Consider the following 26724-nt stretch of genomic DNA (forward strand, 5'->3'; position numbering starts at 1 on the left):
TTATGAAAAAATTACGAAATAAATTCAGAATATTTATGGCAATACAATAGAAAAGTTTCGGTATATTTACAGCATTTAAACCGTAAATATACCGCATATTTACTGTATATCTGCGGCATTATTGCAGCAAAAAACCGGAAAAGAAGATCCCTACTTTCTATTATCGGCAAAACACCAAAAATATGCTGCTTTACTACTATTTTTCAATAGCTTGAAATTTTTTTTATAATATTATAAATTATCGTGAATTATTTTTAAGAGGTTGATAAACTAATTTCTCGATTGTTATTATTATTAATAATTTTTTTTAGTCTAGACCGGGATTCGAACTCAGATCATTTAGTTACGCGCCGAATGCTCTACCAGTTGAGCTATCAGAGACACTATCCATATCTAATTACTCAGTCACCTAATAAGACTCACCGAGTAATAAACACAGCCGTCCATCTTACGGTAGAAAGGATTATATCTTTTGCCCTCCGGGCGGAAAGTGGCAACTTTCGTCCCGCTGCGCTAAACAAAGTTGCCGCTTTCCGCCTTCGTCGGACAAAAAAATAGTATACACTCCACGGGAAGTAAATAAGAAAGCCTCAGATCACATGTTTGTTGACCTCGGCTTCGCCTCGGACAACAATTACATGTGATCTGAGACATTTCTTACTTTACTTCCCTAGGTGTGTAATATACTATTTTGCCCTCCGGGCGGAAAGTGCCAACTTTCGTCCCGCTGCGCTAAACTAAGTTGCCGCTTTCCGCCTTCGTCGGACAAAATAGTATATTACACACCTAGGGAAGTAAAGTAAGAAATGTCTCAGATCACATAAAATTGTTGGCCGAGGCGAAGCCGAGGTCAACAAACATGTGATCTGAGACATTTCTTACTTTACTTCCCTAGGTGTGTAATATACTATTAATTATATCAGTATAAACGCGGCAAAATTATAGTATATCTTAGGTATTTTTACCGTAGAAATACGATTTTATTACTTTAAAATTATAGTTATATTATAGTTAATACATAGATTTTTTACGGTAAAAGTTCTAGAGTTTTACAGTAATTTTATAGTATTGTTTCTGAACTTTGCAGCAAAAGTACGGTAGAAATGCTGCATAACTATAGTAAAAAAACTGGCCAAAATGACCACAGAAATACCGTATTATTTCAGAATTATAACGGTAAATTTACAGTAAACGCATTAATACCGAAAATTTACGGTATTTCAAAAACCGCGAGGGTGTGAGATCTGGTATGTCATTACAATGTTAAATGACCTATTTTTAATCTTTTTTTATGAATAAACTATGAACCCTAGGTCTCTGAAATTTTAACACAACACGTAATAAATACATTTCTTTCGATCCTAAAAATTTTTAATTGATCTCATTATTTCGACTTAATATAGCGCCTATACCTCCTTTAGAAATGAAAGTATATAATCGATAATATAGCACACTAACTATCAACAGAGTAAATTCAAAACCGGTTATGCGCAGAAAGTGTCGGAAAGGAAAAGGACAAAGAAGGACGCCAGAGGAGGCACGCAAGCATCAAAATCAAGCCATCGACGGCCATGTTCATTTGTCATGACACGTTATAACGTTCAACATCACCGCGTTCTTGCTACATATTTTATAATTTTTAGTTTTAATTAAACACTCGTTAATAAAGTTATTGATAATAAATAATTAAGTGCCGGATAATTAATTATAAATAAATAAAAATGGTTAACGAAGAATTACTAAGACGAAAACGGGAGGAGTATGAATTGCAGCTATTTGCCTTTCATTCCAGAGACGTCTGTACAACTTGTAAGACGCCAATTCTGCGACAATGATTTTTTACATTATTTTACAGATTTTTTATTGTTTATTTGAAATTTCGGTCGCTGGACGCGTGTGCTCTAGTATCATGTAGTGTTTGAACATGACTAGAATCACACTCGTCCATTGATAGAAATTATTTTCATCATTTTTATTTTTAATTTATTTTTATTATTTATATTTTTTATTTATTTGCTATTACTTTTATTTTAATAAATATCCTTACCCATTTTCCTTTTAAAATCATTCATAAATTATTTTATTTTTTATAATTATGCTAGCATACATTTTAGTTGACCTTCGTTTCTGACGATAATGATTGTTAAATTCCAGTAACAACATTGATAAAAGAAAAAATAGAATCCAGATGCAATAAAATTCATCAAGCGATAATAAATAAATGTAGTCCCGTTGGTGAAGAAGTTGAATTATTAGAAAAGAATAGAAAAAAATTAATAACAGCTTACTATCGGAAATGTAGAAGTTACTTACCACGTATTGAGGTTACTATTTTTTGACCTTACTGATTTTATTTTATTTTATTTATATTGTTACATTATACAACTTTAAATGCATTATTTGTTTTTAATCATCCGTGCTAGTAGTCGGAAGGAATGATTATCATCAAAATAGTAATTAATATTATTATTTTAGAATTGTGTGGAGAAATTGCTTGCGATACCGCAACATATCCTGCTTGAGGAGGATAAGATCCAAGCTACCCAATTTACAGCTGAAGAATTTAATGAAATTATGACGAACTTGGAAGACTTGCAAAGAAGAACCAAGCAAGTATGTCATTTTTTTTTTTATTTTATTTTGTATTAAATTATAAAAATGCCAGACATCTTGTTATTATTTATGAAAATAAAATTAGCAGACAGCTGAAAATTTTCATAATTTTTTTTATTAATAAAATTTAAAGAAAAAATTTGAAAAGCTATACGTGCAATTTTTTAAAAATATTTTTTTATTGCTAATTTAATTAATAAAAAAAAATTAAATTTTTTCTCTATCGGCTAATTTTATTTTAAATAATAATTCAAGAAAAAATTTTTTTTTTAATTTTAATGACAAAAATTAGCACACTTGACAATTTTTTTATTTTCATTTAAAAATAAATTATTTTTAAAAAATTGCATTTATAATTTTTTAGAGGTTCTAAAAATTGAATTTTTTTTATTAATAAAATTAAACGAAAAAATTCCACATGCAAAAAATTTAAAAAACTATACTTGCAATTTTTAAAAAATATTTTTTTATTGCTAATTCAATTAATAAAAAAAAATTAAATTTTTTTGCTGCCGGCTAATTTTATTTTAAATAATAATTCAAGAATAATTTTTTTCATAAACTTTAATGACAAAAATTAGCAGACACTTGAAAATTTTTTTATTTTTATTTAAAAATAAATTAGATCTAAAAAATTGTTAAAAAAAATTTTATTTGTAATTTTTCAGAACTAAAAAATATTTTTTAAAAATTGCACACAGTTTTTCCAATTTTTTTCAAATGAATTTTTTTTTTATTATTCTGTAACAATTTTTTTAATAAAAAAAAATTCTAACATTTTTTAGATGGTTAACTTAATTTTTATAATTTTTTTTCTGCTATAATTTAATAGTAAAACTTTTTTTTTTTAATTATCAGATGTCTCTCAATTTTACTATCATTAATTATTCACTTTGTGTGATTGAATATTTGATTTTACATAAGAAAATTGTGCAAACATCTACTACTTTTGTGCTGCGATTTGCTGATCATATATTTTACTTATCAAGCATTTTTTTAACTGTTAAAGGCAACTATGCTCAATGGTGTGCTAAAGCAAGAGCTGGAGATGGCAGAGGAGTTTGAAAAAAATGTTGAGGTAGCCAATAAGTTGTGCACTGCGATAGAAAATGGTATTCATTATTCAGAAATTGACGAGGCAACGATAAAATCAATAGATCAGTTGAGAAATGTAACTGAAGAAGTTGAGGCGTTTTGTAGTACTTGCGTACATAGGTTGAATTGTCTGACATTAGCGCCAAAAAAATTTAGTATTCATGATTTATGATCAGAAAAAAAAAACATATTTTTTTTATCAACTAACAAATATTTGTATTACCTTATTTTGTACATTATAATTGAAATTAATTACATACATGACAAATTAAGTGACTGACTGATACTTTGTGAATAAAAAGAAAATTATTTTAATTATAAAATTATTTTTATTATTAAAATTTGAAGAATTGTATGAAAATGAAGTTAGCCGACATTTCAAAATTTTTAGAAATTTTTTAATGAAAAAATTTCAATTAAACATTAAAAAAAAATTTTCACATGTAAAGAACTTTAAAAACTATAAGTGCAATTTTTTATAAGTACCTTTTTAGTTGTAATTAAATTAATAAAAAAAAATCAAAAATTTTTAGAATTTTTTTTTATTGATAAAATGATTACAAAAAAAATTAAAAAATCAATTTCATTTTTAAAAATCTATAAGTGTAATTATTTAAAAATATTTTTTAGTTCTAATTTAATATGAATGAAAAAAAAAAATCATAAAATTAAAAACCACGGCTAACTTTAGTATTATAGTTAGCCGACTTTTTTTTAAACTTTTTGTTATTTTTTTCATTTATTAAATTATAACTAAAAAATATTTTTAAAAAATTGCATGTGTAGTTTTTTAAATTTTTTACAAATGAATTTTTTTTTTCAATTTTTTTGTAATAATTTTTTCAGTAAAAAAAAATTCTAACAATTTTTAAATCTCGGCTAACTCAACTTTCATTACTGACCAGTGTTATAGAATTGTAGGAATAAACGTTGCGAGAATTTGAACTTCATTTGTTTACTTCGACTTTTTTGTGTGGCTTAGCTACGAGTTACTACACAAAGACGCGGAATTTATTTAAGAATGTTCGAAGAATATGTATGATTGGTTGAAAAAATTAAAACAACATGTTTACTTTAACTTCGTTTTTGCTTCTCGATCATTCTTCACTTGTGCTTAGTACAAGACTGTCTTCAAGTTTTGTTTATTATTAATTTTAATATTAATTGCTTTTATAATTAAATCAGATTAATTTTATAATTTAATTATTAATCAATAAGACTGTTTTCAAGTTTTATTTATAATTAATTTGAATATTAATTGTTTAAAATTAAATGAAATTAATTTTATAATTTAATTATTAATTAATTGTTCAAAATTAAATCAAATTAATTTTATAATTTAATGATTAATGAATTGCTTATAATTAAATTAAATTAATAATATAATTTAATTATTAATTAATTGAATTAAATTAAATGAAAATAAAAAGAAAAAATGAATAAATTATTAAGTGAAGTTAGTGAAGTAAAAGGGATTAATTACGAGGACGAGTGTCGTATATCCGAGCGTTTAATCGATTTGATAAATCGTACTCACTACGAGTTAGTTCAAGAGAATGGACAACGACGTTTGACAGCTCCAGAGCTTACCAAGGAGTACCGTGACCGCATCAAAGGAGCTGAAGTCTTTCTGGGACGCCTCCCACGAAACTGCTACGAAGATGAACTGATGCCGGTGTTGGAGAAGGCTGGACGTCTGCTGGAGCTGAGGTTGATGCTGGACTTTTCTAGAAGCACTCGTGGGTACGCGTTTGCCATGTATAAAGATGCTAAATCTGCTGGACGTGCTCGTGCTATGCTTGATGGCTATGAAATAAGACCTGGGCATAGGATTTGTGTCGTTAAATCTGTTGATAACTGCAAACTGTTCTTCGGTGGTGTTCCTAAAGATAAAACAAAAGCTGAGTTTATTGAAGAACTGGGGAAAATTCTCGATGGAATTTCAAACATTTACTTGTATCCGAATGCTGAAGATCCTTCACTAAATCGTGGGTTCATTTTTGTTGAGTTTAAAGATCACCGATCAGCTGCGATGGCAAGACGTAAGCTCATTCCTGCCAGAGTTATGTTGTGGGACCATGAAGTAGCTGTTGATTGGGCAGATCCTGAGCCTGGAGAGTCTTTAGATGATGAAGTTATGGAGAATGTAAGTGGATTTTTAATTTCATTGTTTTTTTTTTTTCATTAATTTTTCATGAAAATTAAGTTAGCTGACATCTAAAAATTTTTATAATTTTTTTTATTGAAAAAATTATTACTAAAAAATAATGACGTTAAATTTAGCTGTCACTTGACAATTTTTTAATTTTCTTTAACAAGAAAATTTGTTCCAAAAAATTATTTTTAGAAAATTGCATTTTTAATTTTATTAAATTTCTACAAGTCCATTTTTTAATAATTTTTTTTTTGCCATAATTTATTTATTAAAGAAAATTTAATAAATTGTGAAGTTATAGCTGAATTTAATGTCATAAAAAAATCAAAAAAATTTTATTTGTAAAAAACTTGGACAACTTTAAGTGTAATTTAAAAAAATATTTTTTTGTTCTAATTTAATAAATAAAAAAAATAAAATAATTAAAATCGGCTAACTTTAGTATTTTTAATTTTTCTCTAATCTGGTGATAATTTTTTTTGTTCAGGTGACTGCTTTATTCATCAGAAATATATCACGAGAGCTGCATCACCAAAAAGTTCGTGATATTTTACACAAAGCAACTGGTATACCGATTATAAAATTAAAAAAAATTAATCACTTTGCATTTGTTCACTACAAGACCCGTAAAATGGCTCAGAGAGTTCTTGACATCGCGAGTGGTAAGTAAAAAAATTTTTAATTACTACACAGAAAAAACAAGATGATATCTGTAGTGAAAGAAAATTTCAGATAGTAGCTAGAAAAATCCAGATTATACTGCGTGATATCTGGATTATACTCATTGTAATCTGGATTATACTAGCTACTATCGGAAATTTTTTTTCACTCAGTATAATCTGGGATGATATCCAGTGTCATCTTGTTCTTTTCGTGTAGTAAACATTTAATTTTATCTGTAAATATTTATCAAAAATTTATTATACAGTTTCTGGAGGAATTGCTGATCAAACACATTGGGAATTTTCTTGGGCAAAACCCATTGGCTCATCTAAAATACAAGAAAGACAACGTGCGATCCAAGACGCGTTAGCAGGAATAAACTTAGATGACAATCAACAGTCTTTTGGTGTTAAAAAGCCATCTCTTTCTTACATTAAACCTCAGGTAGCCAAAAAAATTACCAAACTCGCTGATTCACGTAGTCCTGGCAAAAGTTACATGTCACCATCAACTTCAAATAACTCACCAGAGTCCACACATGCTGTCATATATCCAATCAGGCCTCCAGGTTCTTTTCCTACGAATTATAAAAAACTTTTAAAAGACTTGGTAATCCAAAATTTTGATGCGCGGTGCCATTTCGTTTGCATTCCAGTGCTCCTGCCATTTGGATTTATTTGCAAGGTTGGCAATCAATTATAAACATATTCAACTATATTACACACGGAAAAAAGTAAACTGTAAAATTCACTCGGATTCCGGTTAATTTTTATAGTTTTAAATAGTACAGCGGACATCGGGGTAGCAAAAATGTAAATATTACAAAACTTAATGTAGAAAGTGTAAAAGCCATAATTTATAATTTAATATCGAAAATGTGATTAGTAGCTGTCACTATAGTTAATAACAACTCTCTCATCTTAAAAAATTACAGTTTCAAACAGTAAAAATTGCCATTTCAATATATAGCCTATACTATGAGAAGAAGAGGGAGATCTCACACTCGGAGAATTTAACATTTGAAACAGTAAAAATTCTACTCTTAAAATATATATTTTACCAGTCCAAGCAAATCAATAATTATTGTTTGATTTTTAGCGTTGCGTTTAAAATTTACCATTTATACTTTGTAAATATTGACGTTGCTTATATAGAAAATTTAGTAACTGTAGTTTATATTTTTTACATATCATGCGATCATTTTTTAGGTACGAAATGATAAATATCAGTCAAAATTCTTGATTATTATGCTTTAAAATTTTCGACTTTCACATTGCGAATATTACTGTTTGAAATAGTATTTTCTTTCATGTAAATAATAAATTGTAGCATTTAAATGATAAATATTATAAAGTGATTGTTAAAATCACAATTTTATTGTTTAAAATGGTAATTTTTTCCAGTTGATCATTACTTATTACACGCTTTATATTAGCTTCACTTGTATGTCAGTTTGTCAGTATGTCAGTATGTCAGTATGTAACTCTCCGTGGGTAATTTGCGCGCCTGAATATTTTTGATAATCAACAAATAATAGTTTAAAAAAACTAAAAAATCACGCTTTTATAAATAAACCAAACTAAAAAGTAAAAAATAAATAATAGTTTAAAAACTAAAACACGCTTTTATAGAAAACCAAACTAAAAATAGAAAATAAATTTAAATTAAGAATAGTGTTAAAAATTTCAATAAATATAAATTAATAATAGTGTAAATAAAAAATGTATTTTATTTTAAAAAGCGTGGGGTGCATGGTGTCAATAGTTATAAATATTTTATTGACAGATATGAGTAGAGTGATTATCATTTTGATAATATCTTAAAAAGCACCCCACGCTTTTTTTAAAATAAAATACATTTTTTTATTTACACTATTATTAATTTATATTTATTGAAATTTTTAACACTATTCTTAATTTAAATTTATTTTCTATTTTTTAGTTTGGTTTTCTATAAAAAGCGTGTTTTTAGTTTTTTTAAACTATTATTTATTATAAATCGACTTTTATTTATTACAATTTACTTTTTTCCGTGTATACAATTTAAATAATTTACTTTAATTTATCAAGGTTAATTAATTTTATATTCAACAGATTTCACTGGTCCGTAACGGACAGATTGTGCACGAGTTTCAAGGTGAGCTCTATTCAACTCAAGATCAAGCGATTAATGTGACATCAAGAGTTGTGTACTATAAACTTGTAAACAATATTACTTAGCCTTTAATGGTTCAACCACCTGTTTTTAAGTCTACAAGTTTTATACCCAATCGCATGGAAACTTGCCACTGAAATAATTTATTTTTCTAAAGGTATTTTACTGCCAAGATTTTTTTAATTTATACTTTTATACTTTAATATTTAGAAATTTTTATTAAAGGGGAAATACGTTTAGAAGGCCGATTTCATAAATTTTCTTAACGTATAAGAAATTATTATTATTTATTGAAACTATCAGTTTATTTTATACATATATTTATGAGTATTTTTTCGTATTAAACAACAATATAACTTAACAAATAACGGAGATATCAGCTAATAAACATCGTAGGTTGTCATCCGACTTAGCAGTTGGTGTGCAGTATAGAAGCCACAATTTTTATCTGAAATCAATGGCACAGAAAAATTACTTTTTTTATATGTGTATCTTCTATGAACCTCAATTCCAAAAAAAAAAGTAAAAAATTTGCATTTTTTAGAGGGCTGTAAAATTAAGTCGTGATTTTTTACTATTTTTTCATACATTGTTTATTTAAAAAAAAATAGTTTAAATAAAAATATCGCTTATGATGGAGGTTCATATTCAGCGTAATTGTATAAAGAAAAGTAATTTTTCCGCGCCATTGATTTCAGATAAAAATTGTGGCTTCCATATTGCACACCAACTGCTAAGTCGGAAGACAACCTACGATGTGTATCAGCTGATATCTCCGCTACCTTTTAAGTTATATTGTCGTAAAATATGAAAAAATATAAATATATGTATAAAATAACCTGATAGTTTCAATAAATAACATTAATTTTCATACCTTAAAAAAATTAATAAAAAATCAGCATGAAAACGTCTTTCTACTCGTATTTTCCCCCTTAATCACAATCATTATCAGTAACAGTTTTTGCATTTAAAAAATTTTTAAAGATTGCATATTTTACTTGCATAATTTAAACATGAATCTCTAATTAATTCAACTATTAAATTTTTAAATGACTCGACTTTTGAATATTTTATAAAAATATTAAAATTGATCATTGTTTATTTTAGTATCGACAATCAATTAAGATACTTGAGTTTTGTTTAAAAATATTTTTATATCTAAACATCAATAACTCTCAGCATTTGATATTTATGAATGTAATGTTTAATCAAAAGTTCAATAATAATAAATATTATTTTATTAACTATTAATAGATCTCATTGTGATTTTGTTGTTTCAATGTCAAGAGAATTAACTTAAGCGACCTCGAATGGTTGAGAAAAAATAGATCAAATATCAATAAACTTAATGTTAAAAATATTTTACTTTAAATTCTTTAATAAATTTGTTATTCTTTTAGCTTAATTATAAGTATATCAGATATTTAATTAAATATAAGTGATATAATATGTTAGTGATAAAAAATGTCGGAAAAAAATAATTAATATTTAATTAATCAGTAAAATAGCAACAAGTCAATGGTAAGAATACTCGCTTCTAATTTAAACGTAACGCCACTTGCTATAAATATATCAGTATAAGTGTAAAGTAAATCTCGCGGAGAATTCGAAGCAACTTGTTGCCAAAGATCATGCGTGGCATACAATTCATCAGTGCAAGCGTACGTAAATTCGTTGAGTTAATAAACTATTTTTATCATTAAAATATTATTTAACACCAACAGAATAATCAGTAACGTATGACTCTCTTGAATTGTTATAATTAAAACTTACGAATACGCGTGTAAATTAATAGCACATTAATCAGTCGTGAAAACTAGAACACACTGACCCTGCCATAAATATTTAAGTTATTCAACATAACATCAATTCTGAGGCCGATTGCTCAGCTTCATTACTTTTTACATCATTTATATTATTAAGAGAATAAGCAAAATTTTGTGGCCAGTGTATTTATATGACAAAATGGGTTTTTATGCTTAAATTTGGTATCATTAGAAAGGTCTTGGACCTGGAGTTGTGCCTTTTCAAGGTTTTATATCATACTCACCAATAGTCAATTTATGATGATGAGTATTTAGACTGTATTTGAAAATACTCTATCTTTAGATACATAATTAAGAAATGACTATGTATCTTGTAAACTATTAACATTTTTAAAGATATAAGCTCATCCCGATATTACACTCATCGAGACCTTTCATTTAAGTACCCACATCAATTTTTCATATATTTATATATATTATATATATATATATATTAGGGTGTGCCAAAGTGTAACTTCCTTGATGGACCTCTTAAAATTGGAATTTTGAGTTCTACTTTTAACAGGAGTTGTGTTTGGGTATTTCCTGACATATTTTGAGTGTTAAGGATTTATTTTATTTTCATAGAATTTTTTAACAAGAATTTTGTTCGGCCAAATTTTGAAATTTTGAAATTTCAGAAAAAATCCCTAAACAAAAGTCCATTTAAAAAATTCTATTAAAGTCAAATAAATCTTTAACGCTCAAAATATGTCAGGAAATGCCCAAACACAACTCCTGTTAAAAGCGGAACTCAAAATTCCAATTTTAAGAGGTCCATCAAGGAAGTTACATTTTGGCACACCCTAATATACATGTTAATATACACCTTAATATACATACTCAAATGAAAGCTCTTGATGACTGTAACATCAAGATGAGCTTATATCTTTAAAAATATCAATAATTAAGAAATGACCTTGTATCTTGTCAACTATTGATATTTTTGAAGATATAAACTCACCTTGACATTACACTCATTAAGACCTTTCATTTGAGTACCCACATTAATTTTTCATATATTTATATATATTATATATATGTATATATGAAAAATATATCATAATGCATGTGGGTACTCAAATGAAAGCTCTTGATGAGTGTAACTTCAAGATGAGCTTATATCTTTAAAAATATCAATAATTAAGAAATGACCTTGTATCTTGTCAACTATTGATATTTTTGAAGATATAAACTCACCTTGACATTACACTCATTAAGACCTTTCATTTGAGTACCCACATTAATTTTTCATATATTTATATATATTATATATATATGTATATATGAAAAATATATCATAATGCATGTGGGTACTCAAATGAAAGCTCTTGATGAGTGTAACTTCAAGATGAGCTTATATCTTTAAAAATATCAATAATTAAGAAATGACCTTGTATCTTGTCAACTATTGATATTTTTGAAGATATAAACTCACCTTGACATTACACTCATTAAGACCTTTCATTTGAGTACCCACATTAATTTTTCATATATTTATATATATTATATATATATGTATATATGAAAAATATATCATAATGCATGTGGGTACTCAAATGAAAGCTCTTGATGAGTGTAACTTCAAGATGAGCTTATATGTTTAAAAATATCAATAATTAAGAAATTACAGTGCAATTTAACAAAAGCCATTATTTAATAAAGTAAAATTTTATTTATTTATAGTTCGCAAGTCACGGCAGTCACATAGTGACTGCAAGGTTGCTAGTTTATTATTACTACGAATATATTAGTACCTCAAAAAATATACATTAGTCTATAAATAATTGATATTTGCTGATTATTAAATGACTAAAAATCGCCATCATTAATTATTTTAAGAAAAGACAAAGATCATAAATGTTATCAATAAATTTAATTACGCATACTGATTGTATTATCTTTCTTAAAATTTTAGCTACTCTTAATTCAATGAGTCATATTTATTAAATTAAATCAGATAATAGTACGTTCACTTGATACATAAAAAGTATGTAAATTTCTCTCATTAAAATTTCAAACGTCATAACTTTTTTTTGCAAAGACTAAAAATAGTCTGACGCAGTTAATGAATATGTAGTTTTTTTTTTATATTTCCATTTCAATGGTTAATTTTTGTACTTGAAAATAGATTAAAAATTTATCAAAGGTCACGTTAACCAGACAAAAAAACATCCGGATTTATAAATTAAAAAAATATAAATTATCAGAAGAGAAAAAATGCACTTTGGCAAATATTACAGATTTAATTTTCAGCTTTTTGCTAAAGTAATTTTAAAGTTTGAATATTTATGTTTTAAAATAATATATTAAAAAATATGAGCTTATAAATATGTAACTAGTACAAATTATATTTCCTTATTCTAATTACTTAGAACTTAGAACTAAATAAGAATATTATCATTAATTAGTAAGAAATAAAAACATTAAAAAAATCATTAGCGGATAAAAGAAAAAATAAAAAAATTATACGATCATTAAATATCAATAAGACGATTGTAGCGTTATATTTAAAAATAAATATGAATCATAGACAAGATGAATAGTGACAATTATGGTATAAAAATTTATCGAAGGCCAAGGACGTGCCTTCGAATCAGTGCAAATGTACTCGCTTTTAAAGAATTCTAACAAATTAAAAAATATTTGCATGACAAGTTATTTAAATGACCCCTCGATTTTTATCTTCGTGAGCATTATTCTTTTTAAATGAGACTATAAGGTAAAATACTAATGTAATGTATACCTATATTTGTGAATATAGATATACAAATACATGGAGTGATCATATACTGGTACGTGATCATCTATTGGGGCTTTTACCTTACTTAAAAATAATTACCCAAAGGCCCGTTTGAATATCTGACAAATGAGTTTTAGTAACGACTTCAATAATTACACCTAGTATATGACTAATTCTATGCAATTCATGTAAATATTCCTTTCATTTGTGTAAAAAAAAATATCTTTAGATCGGAACAACAATCAAGGCCATTAAGATTTATTTGATAAACGAATGCAGTCAAATAGTCAATAGTCCATGACAATGGTCTACGTAGGAATTTATCAAGGTCTTTACAATATGTTTTATGACCGTACTTCCGATATAAACTTTAAACAAAACAATAATAATACAAATATACATGACTGCTAATAAGTAATAAAATATAATAAAATATATGTTAGGTAATGTATTCACATTATACAATAAGATGTATTTATTTATTATTTTAAACTTTATGATTCTTTTAAAAGCCAATTGGCAGCAAATCAAAACGAGTTTAATATTGACATAAATTAAAATTATTAAGAAACAAAGCTTGATAATAATTATATTTATATTTATGTGAATTAGTCACTAAATATTTTACTTGTTGGAAATTTTAATCATAAAAATTTCATACTATTTTATTTTATTTTGATGAAGTTAGCTGTCAATTTTTTAAAAATTTTTATATGAAAATTCATTTAGCAGATATTTAATAATTTTTCTAATAAATAAATTACTTCATAAAAAAATGGACATTTAGAAATTTTAATAAATTTAAAATGCAATTTTTTAAAAATAATTTTTCAGAAGAATTTTTGTTTTTTAAATAAAATTAAAAAATTGTCAAGTGACAGATGAAAATTAAGTTAGCCGATATTTAAAAATTTTTAGAAGTTTTTTTTTTATTGAAAAAATCATTAAAAAAATAAAAAAAAAATTTATTTGTAAAAAACTTGAAAAACTATAAGTGCAATTTTTTAAAAATATTTTTTATTTCTAATTTAGTAAATGAAAAATAATCAAAAAAAACTTTAATGTCATAATTTTTAATGAAAATTAATTTAGCATATATTTAATAATTTTAAGAATTTTATAACAAAAAAATTATAAAAAAAAATTAACACTTAGAAATTTTAAAAAGTAAAAAATGCAATTTTTTAAAAATAATTTTTTGGGACAAATTTTTTTCTTTAAAAAAAATTAAAAAATCCTCAACTGACTGCTAACTTTAATGTCATTAATTTTTATTACAAATTTATTACAATGAAAAAAAAATACTTTAAAAAATTATAATAATAAAGTTAGCCGACATTTTTAATTTTTTTATTTTGCTTAATTTATTAAATTATAACTAAAAAATATTTTTAAAAAATTGCACTTATAGTTTTTTTAGTTTTTTGTAATAATTCTTTAATAGAAAACATAAAAATTTTTAGATGGCTAACTTTATTTTCATTAAAAAATTTCCACGGATAATTTTTTTTAATTTTCACCCGGAATTTTTTTATAATTTCACTGCTAAAAAATTTTTAATATCAACTTCAGTGTCATATTTTTATCTAAATTTAAATATTTATAAAAAGATTTAAGGAAGAATAAGCTTGAAGATTTGTAGTTGATCTGTTTGTCAATTAAAAATATCTATTGGCGCTTTGTAAATAATAAAATCTAAAAAAATATCAATTGGTCACGGATCATGTGGTCATCATCGACCAAAAAAAATAAAACAGAATAATATATTTTGCTTCTGCATCAAAGATCTACGACACAAAAATAAAAACACAATACTACAATGCAACAGAGAGAGAAAGAATAATGTGTGACGACGCCGCGGCGTATTAAAGACTGTGAAAGTAGGGGATCTCCCACTTTTTCGTACATACTCGCCGCGTGTTGATATATAACTCCAAGAGCGTTGGACGAAAAAGCCACTCCTTTGCACGTGTTCTCTCGACGTAGTAGTCCTGTGCATTCTTTGTGTTTATTTTTTTTACCGCTAAAAAAAATGAAGATAATTATTAAATTATCACAGTACATTTATCTTCTGAGTAATTAAGTAATTAAAAAAAATTACCAGGACAACAGTTTAAAAAAATACTTAAAGCTGAGCGGTGTTTTAAATAAAAGTGAAGTGCATTGAAAGTTTTTAAAATTATATTATTTAATATAATAAACAATGTAAGTGATTTTAATAAAATTAAACTGCCGTATTATTTACTATTGAGCATCTTCAGAGTATAAATATCTAATTTGTATTGAGAAAAGTGAAAGCGGATACGTTCTTCTTGAGTTACAATCTCTTGTGAATTAAAATAAAAAATAACTCAAGATCTTCATACCCAGGAATTTATAAATTAAATATCTGAGACTGTGATTTTAAAAAAGAAGAAAATTATAATAAATAAAGAATTTAATAATAAATAATATTATTATTATTATTTTATAAAAATGGGGATTGTATCATCAACCTTGACTCTAGTCGCAGCTCAGTTGGCTTGGAACTGTCAGAGATTCCTGGACCCACGATACAGGTTTGTAACTTCCCACTTGCTTATATGACATTAAATTAAAATTAGCTGTCACTTTAACAATTTTTAATTTTAATTAACAATTAAATTAATTTTAAAAAATTATAAAAAAATTGTATTTTTAATTTTTTTTAATTTCTACATGTCAATTTTCTTATAATAATAAAGTTAGCTGACATTTTTTATTTTTTTATTTTGATTAATTTATTAAATTATAACTAAAAAATATTTTTAAAAAATTGCACTTATAGTTTTTCAAGTTTTTTACACATGAAATTTTTTTTTTATTTTTTTGTAATAATTTTTTCAATAAAAAAAAAAGTTCTTAAAATTGTTATGACATTAAAGTTAGCAGTTACTTGATAATTTTTTAATTTTATTCAATAAATAAATCTTTTTTGAAAAATTCTTTTTAAAAAATTGCATTTATAATTTTTTTAAATTTCTACATGTCAATTTTTTTTCTCATTTTTTTTTGCCATAATTTATTTGTTAAAAAATTTCTAAAATTTATTAAATATCTGCTAAATTAATTCTCATAAAATTTTTAGATGTCAGCTAACTTAATTTTCATGAATTTTTTTATAATAATAAAGTTAGCCGCCATTTTTTATTTTTCTGATTATTTTTCATTTATTAAATTAAAACTAAAAAATATTTTTTAACAATTGCACTTATAGTTTTTCAAGTTTTTAACACATGAATTTATTTTTTTATTTTTTTGTAATAATTTTTTCAATAAAAAAAAAAAATTCTTAAAATTTTCAGATGTCAGCTAAATTTTCATCAATTTTTTTATAATAATAAAATTAGCTGAAATTTTTGATTTTTTTATTTTGATTAATTTATTAAATTATAACTAAAAAATATTTTTAAAAAATTGCACTTATAGTTTTTCAAGTTTTTTACACATGAAATTTTTTTTTTATTTTTTTGTAATAATTTTTTCAATAAAAAAAAAAGTTCTTAAAATTGTTATGACATTAAAGTTAGCAGTTACTTGATAATTTTTTAATTTTATTCAATAAATAAATCTTTTTTGAAAAATTCTTTTTAAAAAATTGCATTTATAATTTTTTTAAATTTCTACATGTCAATTTTTTTTCTCATTTTTTTTTGCCATAATTTATTTGTTAAAAAATTTCTAAAATTTATTAAATATCTGCTAAATTAATTCTCATAAAATTTTTAGATGTCAGCTAACTTAATTTTCATGAATTTTTTTATAATAATAAAGTTAGCCGCCATTTTTTATTTTTCTGATTATTTTTCATTTATTAAATTAAAACTAAAAAATATTTTTTAACAATTGCACTTATAGTTTTTCAAGTTTTTAACACATGAATTTATTTTTTTATTTTTTTGTAATAATTTTTTCAATAAAAAAAAAAATTCTTAAAATTTTCAGATGTCAGCTAAATTTTCATCAATTTTTTTATAATAATAAAATTAGCTGAAATTTTTGATTTTTTTATTTTGATTAATTTATTAAATAATAACAAAAAAATATTTTTTAAAAATTGCGCTTATAGTTTTTCAAGTTTTTAACAAATAAAAATATTTTTTTTTTAATAAAAAAATTCATAAAAATTTTCAGATGTCGGCTAACTTTATTTTCATATTTTTTTTGCCATAATTTATTTGTTAACAGATCTAAAAATGATCAAATATCTGCTAAATTAATTTTCATCTTGCTTATAACATTTAAATGATATAATATTATTAATAACCGTATTATTTAATTATAGTTACTACTCATGACATGCTGTAAAAAATGTATAATAATAAGCGAGTATATTTATATGTTTATAAATTATTACTATTAAATTGAAAGCATTGAGCATAAAACATAACATAGGGACTCAATACCGTTATGCTGATATTAAACTGTCATATGCGACTGGTTTGATTGTCATAGTTGTTCATGTGAGAGTGAATGCGAATATCGAATAACCACGCGGGTTTACTTACCCCTCCATCTGTCCTCGATCGGCGGGAACTCGACCCCCTGGTGCTTCAATAGATTGTATAACAAATGGCCAGACTGTATTTTTAGCTCTCGTACTCTTGTAGATTCACCAAGCATCAGGAAATGCAATCCATGATATAAGTACATTGCAGATTAAATTCAAGTTCATTTTTTTTAATTTAAATGCTTTCATTCTTAACCATCAAGCCTTCATTTCCGATATTTATTTATCTGCTGATTCACTTCAAAGTAATCCGTCACCGCTTCATTTTTTAAATTGACTTTGTCTTCATTCACGTGAAAAAATAATTTCTTTATCTTTATATTAATAAAGAAGAAATCTTTTAATACTCATTGTTTAAAAAATATTATATTGATCAATACTCAGTGCATTGATGTTTACTTATATATTTTTTTATTTATTTATTTAATACACGAGTGAAGCCTCATCGAAAGGCTCTAATTAATACTGGGATTCGTTTATCTTACAAATAAGATCTTGTTACGCGTCACTTACACTTCCGTATACAATGATAATTATAAAACACCACGAGAAAGTTTATTTACTTTTTTATTTTATAAATATTATTGTAAACTATAAATATTTAGATAAATTTTATCTTTATAATTTAATTTTACTTTTTTAAATTAAAATAAATAATACTAAAGTTAGCCGAAGCTTCTGATTTTTTTATTTTTTTTTTCATTTATTAAATTGGAAAAAAAAAAATATTTTTTTTAAATTGAATTCAAAGTTTTTCAAATTTTTTTTACAAATAAAAATTTTTTTTAAGAAACAAATTTGTTCCAAAAAATAATTTTTAAAAAATTGCATTTTTTAAATTTTTACATGCCATTTTTTTTTGCTATAATTTATTTGTTAAAAAAAATTCTAAAAATTATTTAATATCTGCTAAATTTATTCTCATTAATTTTCTTAATTAGTTTATTTACTTTTTTTATTTTATAAATATTATTGTAAACTATAAATATTTACTTGTTAAATTTTATTTTTATAATTAAATTTTACTTATTTAAATTGAAATAAATAATACTAAAGTTTCTGATTTTTGTATTTATTTATTAAATTGGAATAAAAAAATATTTTTTTTAAATTGCATTTAAAGTTTTTCAAATTTTTTACAAATAAAAATTTTTTTTCTTATTTTTTTGTAATAATTTTTTTTAACAATCAAATTTGTTCCAAAAAATAATTAAAAAAAAATTGCATTTTTTATTTTTAAAAATTTTTACATGCTAATTTTTTTCTTATTTTTTTTTGCCATAATTTATTTAAAAAAAAAAAATTCTAAAAATTATTTAATATCTGCTAAATTTATTCTCATTAATTTTCATAATAAATAATACTTACACACATAAACATATCCATATCCATAACATTTGACTACGAAAGACGAATAATAAGTAATTAAATGAATAATTAAACTTCATAATGGAATTCGGATCAAGGCTTATCAAAGAAGTATAAATAAGAATCTATTGTCGAGAGACTTAGATGATTAATCCACTGATGACTCAAGTTTCAAGCTGTTAACTTAATTATTTTTCTCACTTGTTACTTATTAAACTTGATACCTTCCATAAAAACGCTATTTATTATCGTCGTATATCTAAAACTCCTTTATTATTAATCGCATAAATTTTTTCTTCCGATAAATAACTTACATTGTTTGTAAACAAACACTCTAGTGGGCAAATATAATAATGAATTTACAACTTTGATTTTTACCTTGAACTCTTGCAGCTTTACTTACCTATTTCCATTTTTATTTGTCCTAAAATCAAATAAATTTCAGTAAAAATTAAAAAAACAATTATAAAATCATGAGAATAATTATTAAACAATTGTAATTATGAGTAATGACACAGGTAGTTATAGCATAATCATTATAATTGGCTGCGTGCCAAGCTATGAGCTTGAGTGCACGAGTACTTAAATCACAACTCATCGTACCCGTGCATACGTACTCTTTCATTCCATCTCCACCCATATGTGTAAAAGTATACGTTTAGTTACATATATACTCACTAATACATACATATATGTATGACTCTACTATATATATATATAGTATCCCGTATCATTTTAGTCCCATATACTCCTTTTTCCGGTGTAGCGTGTGTACTATGATCAGCTTTATGCTTCAAGTTCATGGTCTTCGTGGTAGCTTTTTTTTTTTATCCACCAGCTTACTAAAATATAAATCACGCTAACATTATATATTGTATATATGTATTAAATTATATCTAAAAAGTAAAATTCCATGTATGTACATTCATATATTTTTATAATACTAAAGTTAGCCGACGTTTTTAATTTTTTTTTATTTATTAAATAAAAATTAAAAAACATTTTTAAAAAATTACACTTATAATTTTCCAAGTTTTTTACAAATGAAATTTTTTAAAAATTTTTTTATAATAATTTTTTCAATAAAAAAAAATTCTAAAAATTTTTAGATATCGGCTAACTTAATTTTCACTATATTTTTTATATATGAATCACGCTAACATTATATATTGTATATATGTATTAAATTATATCTAAAAAATAAAATTCCATGTATGTACATTCATATATTTTTATAATACTAAGGGCCAGTTTTTCAATAAAGAATAAAATTTTATCTAATGATAAAATATATCTATATATTTCATATATATAAATATACTGGCAATAATAATTTTATCCTGGATAAAATTTTATCTCGGATTGAAAAACTGGCCCTAAAGTTAGCCGAAGTTTCAAATTTTTTAATTTATTAAATTATTTAAAAATTTTTTTCATTTATTAAATTTGTAATTACTGTTATACGTCTGTGGCAAGAACTTCCGTCTGATATTGTAAATGCGTCCAGTCTTGAGGTTTTCAATAATAAAATTTTTGACTATTTGTTGAATCTAGATGTATAAATAGAGTTTATAAATGTCTATAAGATTGTAAGAAATATTATAATTATTTTAAATAATTGCAATCAGAGTGCTTATAATAATTGTAAAATTGTTATTAATATTTTTAAAATTTGTAATTAATTGTATTTTTATTTTTACCTTGCCATTTGGCCATCAGGCTTTGGCATAAATAAATAAATAAATAATCTAATCTAAATAATAACAAAAAAAAACATTTTTTTAAAATTGTACTTATAGTTTTCCAAGTTTTCTACAAATGAAGTTTTTTTTTATTTTTTTATAATAATTTTTTCAATGACAAAAAATTCTAAAAATTTTTAGATATCGGATAACTTAATTTTCATCATATTTTTTATATATGAATCACACAAGTGAAGATAAAAATTAAGTTAGCCATCTAAAAATTTTTAGAATTTTTTTTATTGAAAAAAATATTATGAAAAAAAAATTTCATTCGTGAAAAACTATAAGTGCAATTTTTTAAATACTTTTTAGTTCTTATTTAATAAATAAAAAAAAAATTAAAAACGTCGGCTAACTTTAGTATTGTCAAGAAGAAGAAAAAATAGAATGGAATGAAAAAAAAAAAATGATTAGACTATTTGGAACCGCTTTCATTTAATCATAAATTAATTTAATTTATATTTATATCTTAAAGTTTTTGGTTGATAAACAGGTTCAGGCGAAAAAAAAAATACTGAAATGAAAAAAAAATACCCTCTGACTCTCGTTCTCATTCAGCCGCGTTATATTTTCAAATCCATGGACTAACTTTCACTTGGTTGCATGCAATATTATTTTATTATTTGTTCTCATGACGTGAGTAGGCTTGGAATTGTACGTATACGTATATATATATGCTTGACTAACTCAACTTATTGATGTATTGATACATCTGCATTTATTTATGGTTCAGCAGAATGTTTAATGTTTATCAAACGTCCTGAAAATAAGTGCGTAGCTTAATAATAGCGATGTTGTAATTAATATAAATTCTAAGTTAAGTAATATAAGATCCTAAATAACAAAAGATTACGTAATTTTTATGTGAAGAAATGAATGTAAAAAATGAAGAGGTTTGATGTAAAAAATTTAATTTACCTGTATTGTATGTAATGTGTTTATTGCAAAAATATTTCGTAGAATTTCTAGAAGAATTAATAGAATAATGTTTCTATTAATCTACGGCATTGACCATGAACTCGAATGTAATTGTAGGAATACATATGTGAAGGACACGATTGTTGATGGTTAGCAAGTCTGAAAAAGGAAGAAAAAAATTAATTACTATTGAGTCCAAAAAATTATTACTTTTTATAAGATTTTATCTTGCAATTTACGATTTAATTTATGCTAACTTTGTAAGTAATATACGATTATCGGATTGTGATAGCGTGTATTATAATGAAAAGAAATTTACTTTCATGCATGAATATACTTGAATAATAAAGTTAATTATAATCACAATAGTGAGATGTATTATTATTTTGAGCGAATGTACGCAAGTAACTCGATGGTGGATATATATATATATATATATATATATATATATATATATATATATATATATATATATATATTTGTTGGCCTTGCGGGAGGATTTTATTTTTAATTTACAAATTTATTCGGAACTATTAAATTCATTCGATTAATTTTATTTTTAGGTATTACTTCTATTGAATAAATGAATTGAATAAGCTTATAGTTTATGTAAACTATCAAAATTTTTTAGATTAAAATAGAAAATTTTTTTAAAATGACGTATCGATTTAAACAGATAATTTTTATCGTTTGCAACGTAAGTACAAAATGAAATGATAAGATAGAACGTAATATCGTAAACATATATGACAATGAATAGAGTAAAATTGATAAAAAAAATAATTGGATAATTTATCGAGATACCGTATAAAAAAAATCAATCAGTAACAGCAATATGTACTCACTTTGGATCGATAACTTTTTTTTTTTTTCGGTTTTATCTAAGTACATTCTATAATAGAAGATAAAAATTTAAGTAAATATCGAGTAGAATTAATTATTTATACGAATTTTACTCGTATTTCATAATTAATATGTTATAAATTAATTTTGAAAGTAATCGAGTGGAATATATTGATAAAAATAATAAGTATCATTTAAATATGATTAACATTTGTGTCAATAGAAGAAATTTATACTCTATCGATGGTTAAAATATTTTATTCGATTATTCATTGAATATGCGAAAATCAAAAAACATTAAAATTATTTGATTTTAATTTTAAAATATTTAATATCTATGAGATTTAATAGTAACAATTAATATTTACTTTTTTACGTCAATATAAAATATTTAAAATAAACATTTTTAGCAAAATTAATAATAATAATAACAATAATGCAATTTAAATATTCTTAGAATCTTAAAAAATTTTGGTAAATATTTACAAGTGAGGTCAACCATTTTAATTTTAGTTTTGTTGGACGAAATTTCTATTTGATTTTATTGATAGATATTTTTTTTTGAAAAATACATAAAAAAATAAACAATTTAAAAAAAAAAGTTGATTATCACAATTTTAACAAATTTTCAAAAAAATTTATAAATTTTTAAAAAAATTGTGATATTCAAGTTCTTTTTTTATATGACATTAAAGTTAGCAGTCACTTAACAATTTTTTAATTTTATTTAACAAAAAAATTTGTCCCAAAAAATCATTTTTAAAAAATTGCATTTTTTATTTTTAAAAATTTTTAAATACCAATTTTGTTTTATAATTTGTTTTTGCCATAATTTACGTATATAATTTTTTAAATTATTAAATATATGCTAAATTAATTTTCATTTTTTTATTAATTGTTCTTTTTTTTATGAACTTTTCAAAAAAAAAATATAGAATAGAAATTTTATCCAAAAACATGAGAGCGAAAATGTTAATTTTTTACCTAGTTATGACCTAAAATTGGGTTTGACCTTACTTGTAAATAATTACCAAAATTTTAGAGCAAAATTTTACAAGTTTGATTAATTTCCCAAAAAATTCTCAAAATTTCTTCTAAATTAAACTTGAACCCCAATAAAAATTTTAAAGAATTATATTTATAAAAAAATGATGAAAATAATTTTTATAAAAAATTGAATTTTCTACAAATTAAAAAATATTATCTCATGTTAATTAAGTAAAAAATCTAAAATCGCAATGAATATTAAAATAAACATCTGCTGTTTTAATCAATACATTTTTTTGGTACCCTGATGAATAGTGAATTTTTTAAACAGCTCAAATACACATAAGTCTATATTTACACTCCGATTACGAAGATAAATAAAAAGTTAGGAAGCATTCAAAAACATGTTTACAATGAGTACGGGTCATAAATAAGGTGTTTTTTTAAAAAGATACTATAAAGCCCTGCGTGAATGATTCTTGTCACCCTTGGGATACGCCAGTCCCTCGGCATGACCTCGGCGGGGGTCATACACCCGAGCAAAATGTACGTGTGGTGCTTGAAATAAAACGAGTCACGAGTAAAGACGAAACGAGTACAACTTGAGCTCAAGAAGTATAAATCTAAATGCTCCTTGTGCTCGGGTATAGTGGTGTAGATAATAACCAAGTAGATGATGACGATGGTACCGATTCCTACTACTACCAGTGATTAAATTTGATGACATCGTCATACCAGCACACACTACCCACTCAAAAGCTTTAGTGCGTCTCTTAAACATTAAACACGTTGCTCTTGCACTAAATTCAAGTTATTTTACTCACTTGGAAAAATTTACTCACTTGTTGCTCTTGATACATGAATACATTCCTTCAATTTGATTAATAAATTATACTTTAAAGATATGATACGGCGTACTGTAATGAGACATTTGAGATTTATATCATCATACTTAATGAATTCTATTAACAAAAAAAAATTAAATTAATAAAAATAAATTTTAAGTGCTTGATAATTTACCTTTTAAGAAACCCGCTGCTGGCATACTGATGGTCATTATTAAATTAATTTAAATATTAGTTGATACTAAATTTAAAATTACATTATTGGTTAATAATAATAATAACAATAATGCAATTTAATTATTCTTAGATTCTTAAAAAAAATTTTAGAGCAAAATTTTATGAGTTTAATTAATTTTCCAAAAAATTGAAGAAATTCTCACAATTTCTACTAAATTAAATTTAAACCTCAAGAAAATTTAAAAAGATCATATTTATAAAAAAATTATTAAAAATCATTTTTGTAGAGAATTTAATTTTCTACAAATTAAAAAATATTTACCTATGTTAATTAAGTAAAAAATCTAAAATCTTAATGAATATTAAAAATAATAATAAATAAAATAAAGTAAATAATGATAATAATAATAATAATAATAATAATAATAATAATAATAATAATAATAATAATGCACTTTAAATATTCTTAGATTCTTAAAAAAAATTTTTAGAGCAAAATTTTATGAGTTTGATTAATTTCCCAAAAAATTGAAAAAATTCTCACAATTTCTGCTAAATTAAACTTAAACCTCAAGAAAATTTCAATAGATTATATTAATAAAAAAAATGATTAAAAATCATTTTTTTAGAGAATTTAATTTTCTACAAATTAAATTAATAAATACATTTTTTTGGTATCCTGAAAAAATAGAGAATTTTTTAAATAGTTTTCACACACATAAATACTTAATGAATTCTACTAACAAAAAAAATTTAATTAATATAATTAATAAAAATAAATTTAAGTACTTGATAATTTACCTTTTAAGAAGCCCACCGGTGGTATACTGATGATCATTATTAAATTAATTTAAATATTAGTTAATACTAAATTTAAAATCTGGTTATTGGTTAATAATAATAATAACAATAATGCAATTTAAATATTCTTAGATTCTTAAAAAAATTTTTAGAGCAAAATTTTATGAGTTTAATTAATTTCTCAAAAAATTGAAAAAATTCTCACAATTTCTGCTAAATTAAACTTGAACCTCAAGAAAATTTCAAAGGATTATATTTATAAAAAATCATTTTTGTAGAGAATTTAATTTTCTGCAAATTAAAAAATATTTACCCATGTTAATTAAGTAAAAAATCTAAAATCGCAATAAATATTGAAATAAACATCTACTATTTTAATAAATACATTTTTTTGGTATCCTGAAAAAATAGGGAATTTTTTAAATAGTTTTCACACATATGAATACTTAATGAATTCTATTAACAAAAAAAATTAAATTAATAAAAATAAATTTAAGTACTTGATAATTTACCTTTCAAGAAGCCTGCCGCTGGCATACTGATGATCATTAAATTATTAAATTAATTTAAATATTAAGATTTAAAATCACATGATTGGTGCATTAACACCTAGAGGGTTTAATCTCGGGCATTGTAAAAATAATAAAAATATCTCCCGGATGGCAGCTTGCTTTTATTTAGCAACTGAAAACAAATTCAATTGCCAAATTTATTAATAGAAGAAATATTATGTTTTAGATACGTTGAGCCAACTAAAACCTTGGAAGCTTCATCAGCACCTGCAGCAGTATCAGTAGGACTTGATGAAGCTAAAAATCAACAACCAGTACCACGTGTTCCGGATACTCTTTCTAGTCACCAAGAAAATCGAAACAGGCGAGCTGCTCAGCTGAGGTATAGACGCAAACGACCTTCCAGCTTTGATGCATCCCTTATCGCCAAGAGTATGATTAGAAATGGAATTCCAGTATCCGCTGGATCTAGAGTCGTCTCTTCGACGCCTAGTACTTTGAAAAGACAGCAGGCTCCTCAGTGGAGTGAATCTTCTTCGGCATCCGCCTCTTCTTCCTCTTCTATATCATCTAGTGAAGGTAAATTTATTATTTCTGTAATATTAAATAAAATTTTCAAGAGTTGTTTAATAAAATTTCAAGAGCTTTCATTTGAGTACCAACATGCATTTTGATATATTTTTCATGTATACATATATATAATATATATTTTAAAAATATAAGCTAATCTCGATGCTACACTCATCAAGAGCTTTCATTTGAGTACCCACAT

At 24.0% G+C, this 26724-nt stretch overlaps 2 protein-coding genes and 1 long non-coding RNA gene across 7 annotated transcripts; 2 read left to right on the forward strand and 1 right to left on the reverse strand.

Annotated features, from left to right (window-relative positions):
• Positions 1 to 1531: 1531 nt before the first annotated feature.
• LOC123259611 lies at positions 1532 to 4023 on the forward strand. Its single transcript, XM_044720208.1, has 4 exons — positions 1532 to 1809; positions 2155 to 2324; positions 2476 to 2613; positions 3623 to 4023. Exons 1-4 carry the CDS (start codon positions 1722 to 1724, stop codon positions 3878 to 3880), a joined length of 654 nt encoding a protein of 217 aa, XP_044576143.1. The 5' UTR covers positions 1532 to 1721; the 3' UTR covers positions 3881 to 4023.
• A 1052-nt stretch (positions 4024 to 5075) lies between these two features.
• On the forward strand, positions 5076 to 26249 carry LOC123259609 (RNA-binding protein 47-like). The gene is made up of 5 exons (XM_044720205.1): positions 5076 to 5854; positions 6351 to 6525; positions 6792 to 7210; positions 8620 to 8837; positions 26179 to 26249. The coding sequence occupies exons 1-4, from the start codon at positions 5144 to 5146 to the stop codon at positions 8743 to 8745; spliced, it is 1431 nt and encodes a 476-aa protein (XP_044576140.1). The 5' UTR covers positions 5076 to 5143; the 3' UTR covers positions 8746 to 8837; positions 26179 to 26249.
• On the reverse strand, positions 19086 to 26180 carry LOC123259612. Of its 5 annotated transcripts, XR_006508287.1 has the most exons (6): positions 24638 to 24726; positions 24073 to 24579; positions 21788 to 21946; positions 21404 to 21629; positions 19803 to 19966; positions 19086 to 19548 (listed from the first exon to the last, which is right to left on the reverse strand). It is a non-coding gene; the product is annotated as an uncharacterized LOC123259612 (long non-coding RNA). The 5 variants fall into 5 exon arrangements; XR_006508285.1 differs by lacking the exons at positions 19086 to 19548; positions 24638 to 24726 and adding an exon at positions 25953 to 26180 and having other exon boundaries at positions 19802 to 19966; XR_006508286.1 differs by lacking the exons at positions 19086 to 19548; positions 24638 to 24726 and adding an exon at positions 25441 to 25479 and having other exon boundaries at positions 19802 to 19966.
• Positions 26250 to 26724: the final 475 nt, after the last annotated feature.

This window comes from Cotesia glomerata, linkage group LG2 (assembly GCF_020080835.1).
Source record: "Cotesia glomerata isolate CgM1 linkage group LG2, MPM_Cglom_v2.3, whole genome shotgun sequence".
NCBI lineage: Eukaryota > Metazoa > Arthropoda > Insecta > Hymenoptera > Braconidae > Cotesia > Cotesia glomerata.

Coding starts and splice junctions, on each gene's coding strand:
- LOC123259611 (XM_044720208.1), top strand. CDS start 1,722: ATGGTTAACGAAGAATTACTAAGACGAAAACGGGAGGAGTATGAATTG. Junction 2,325..2,475: donor GTTACTTACCACGTATTGAG/GTTACTATTTTT, acceptor TTATTATTTTAG/AATTGTGTGGAGAAATTGCT. Junction 2,614..3,622: donor TGCAAAGAAGAACCAAGCAA/GTATGTCATTTT, acceptor TAACTGTTAAAG/GCAACTATGCTCAATGGTGT.
- LOC123259609 (XM_044720205.1), top strand. CDS start 5,144: ATGAATAAATTATTAAGTGAAGTTAGTGAAGTAAAAGGGATTAATTAC. Junction 5,855..6,350: donor ATGATGAAGTTATGGAGAAT/GTAAGTGGATTT, acceptor TTTTTTGTTCAG/GTGACTGCTTTATTCATCAG. Junction 7,211..8,619: donor CATTTGGATTTATTTGCAAG/GTTGGCAATCAA, acceptor TATATTCAACAG/ATTTCACTGGTCCGTAACGG.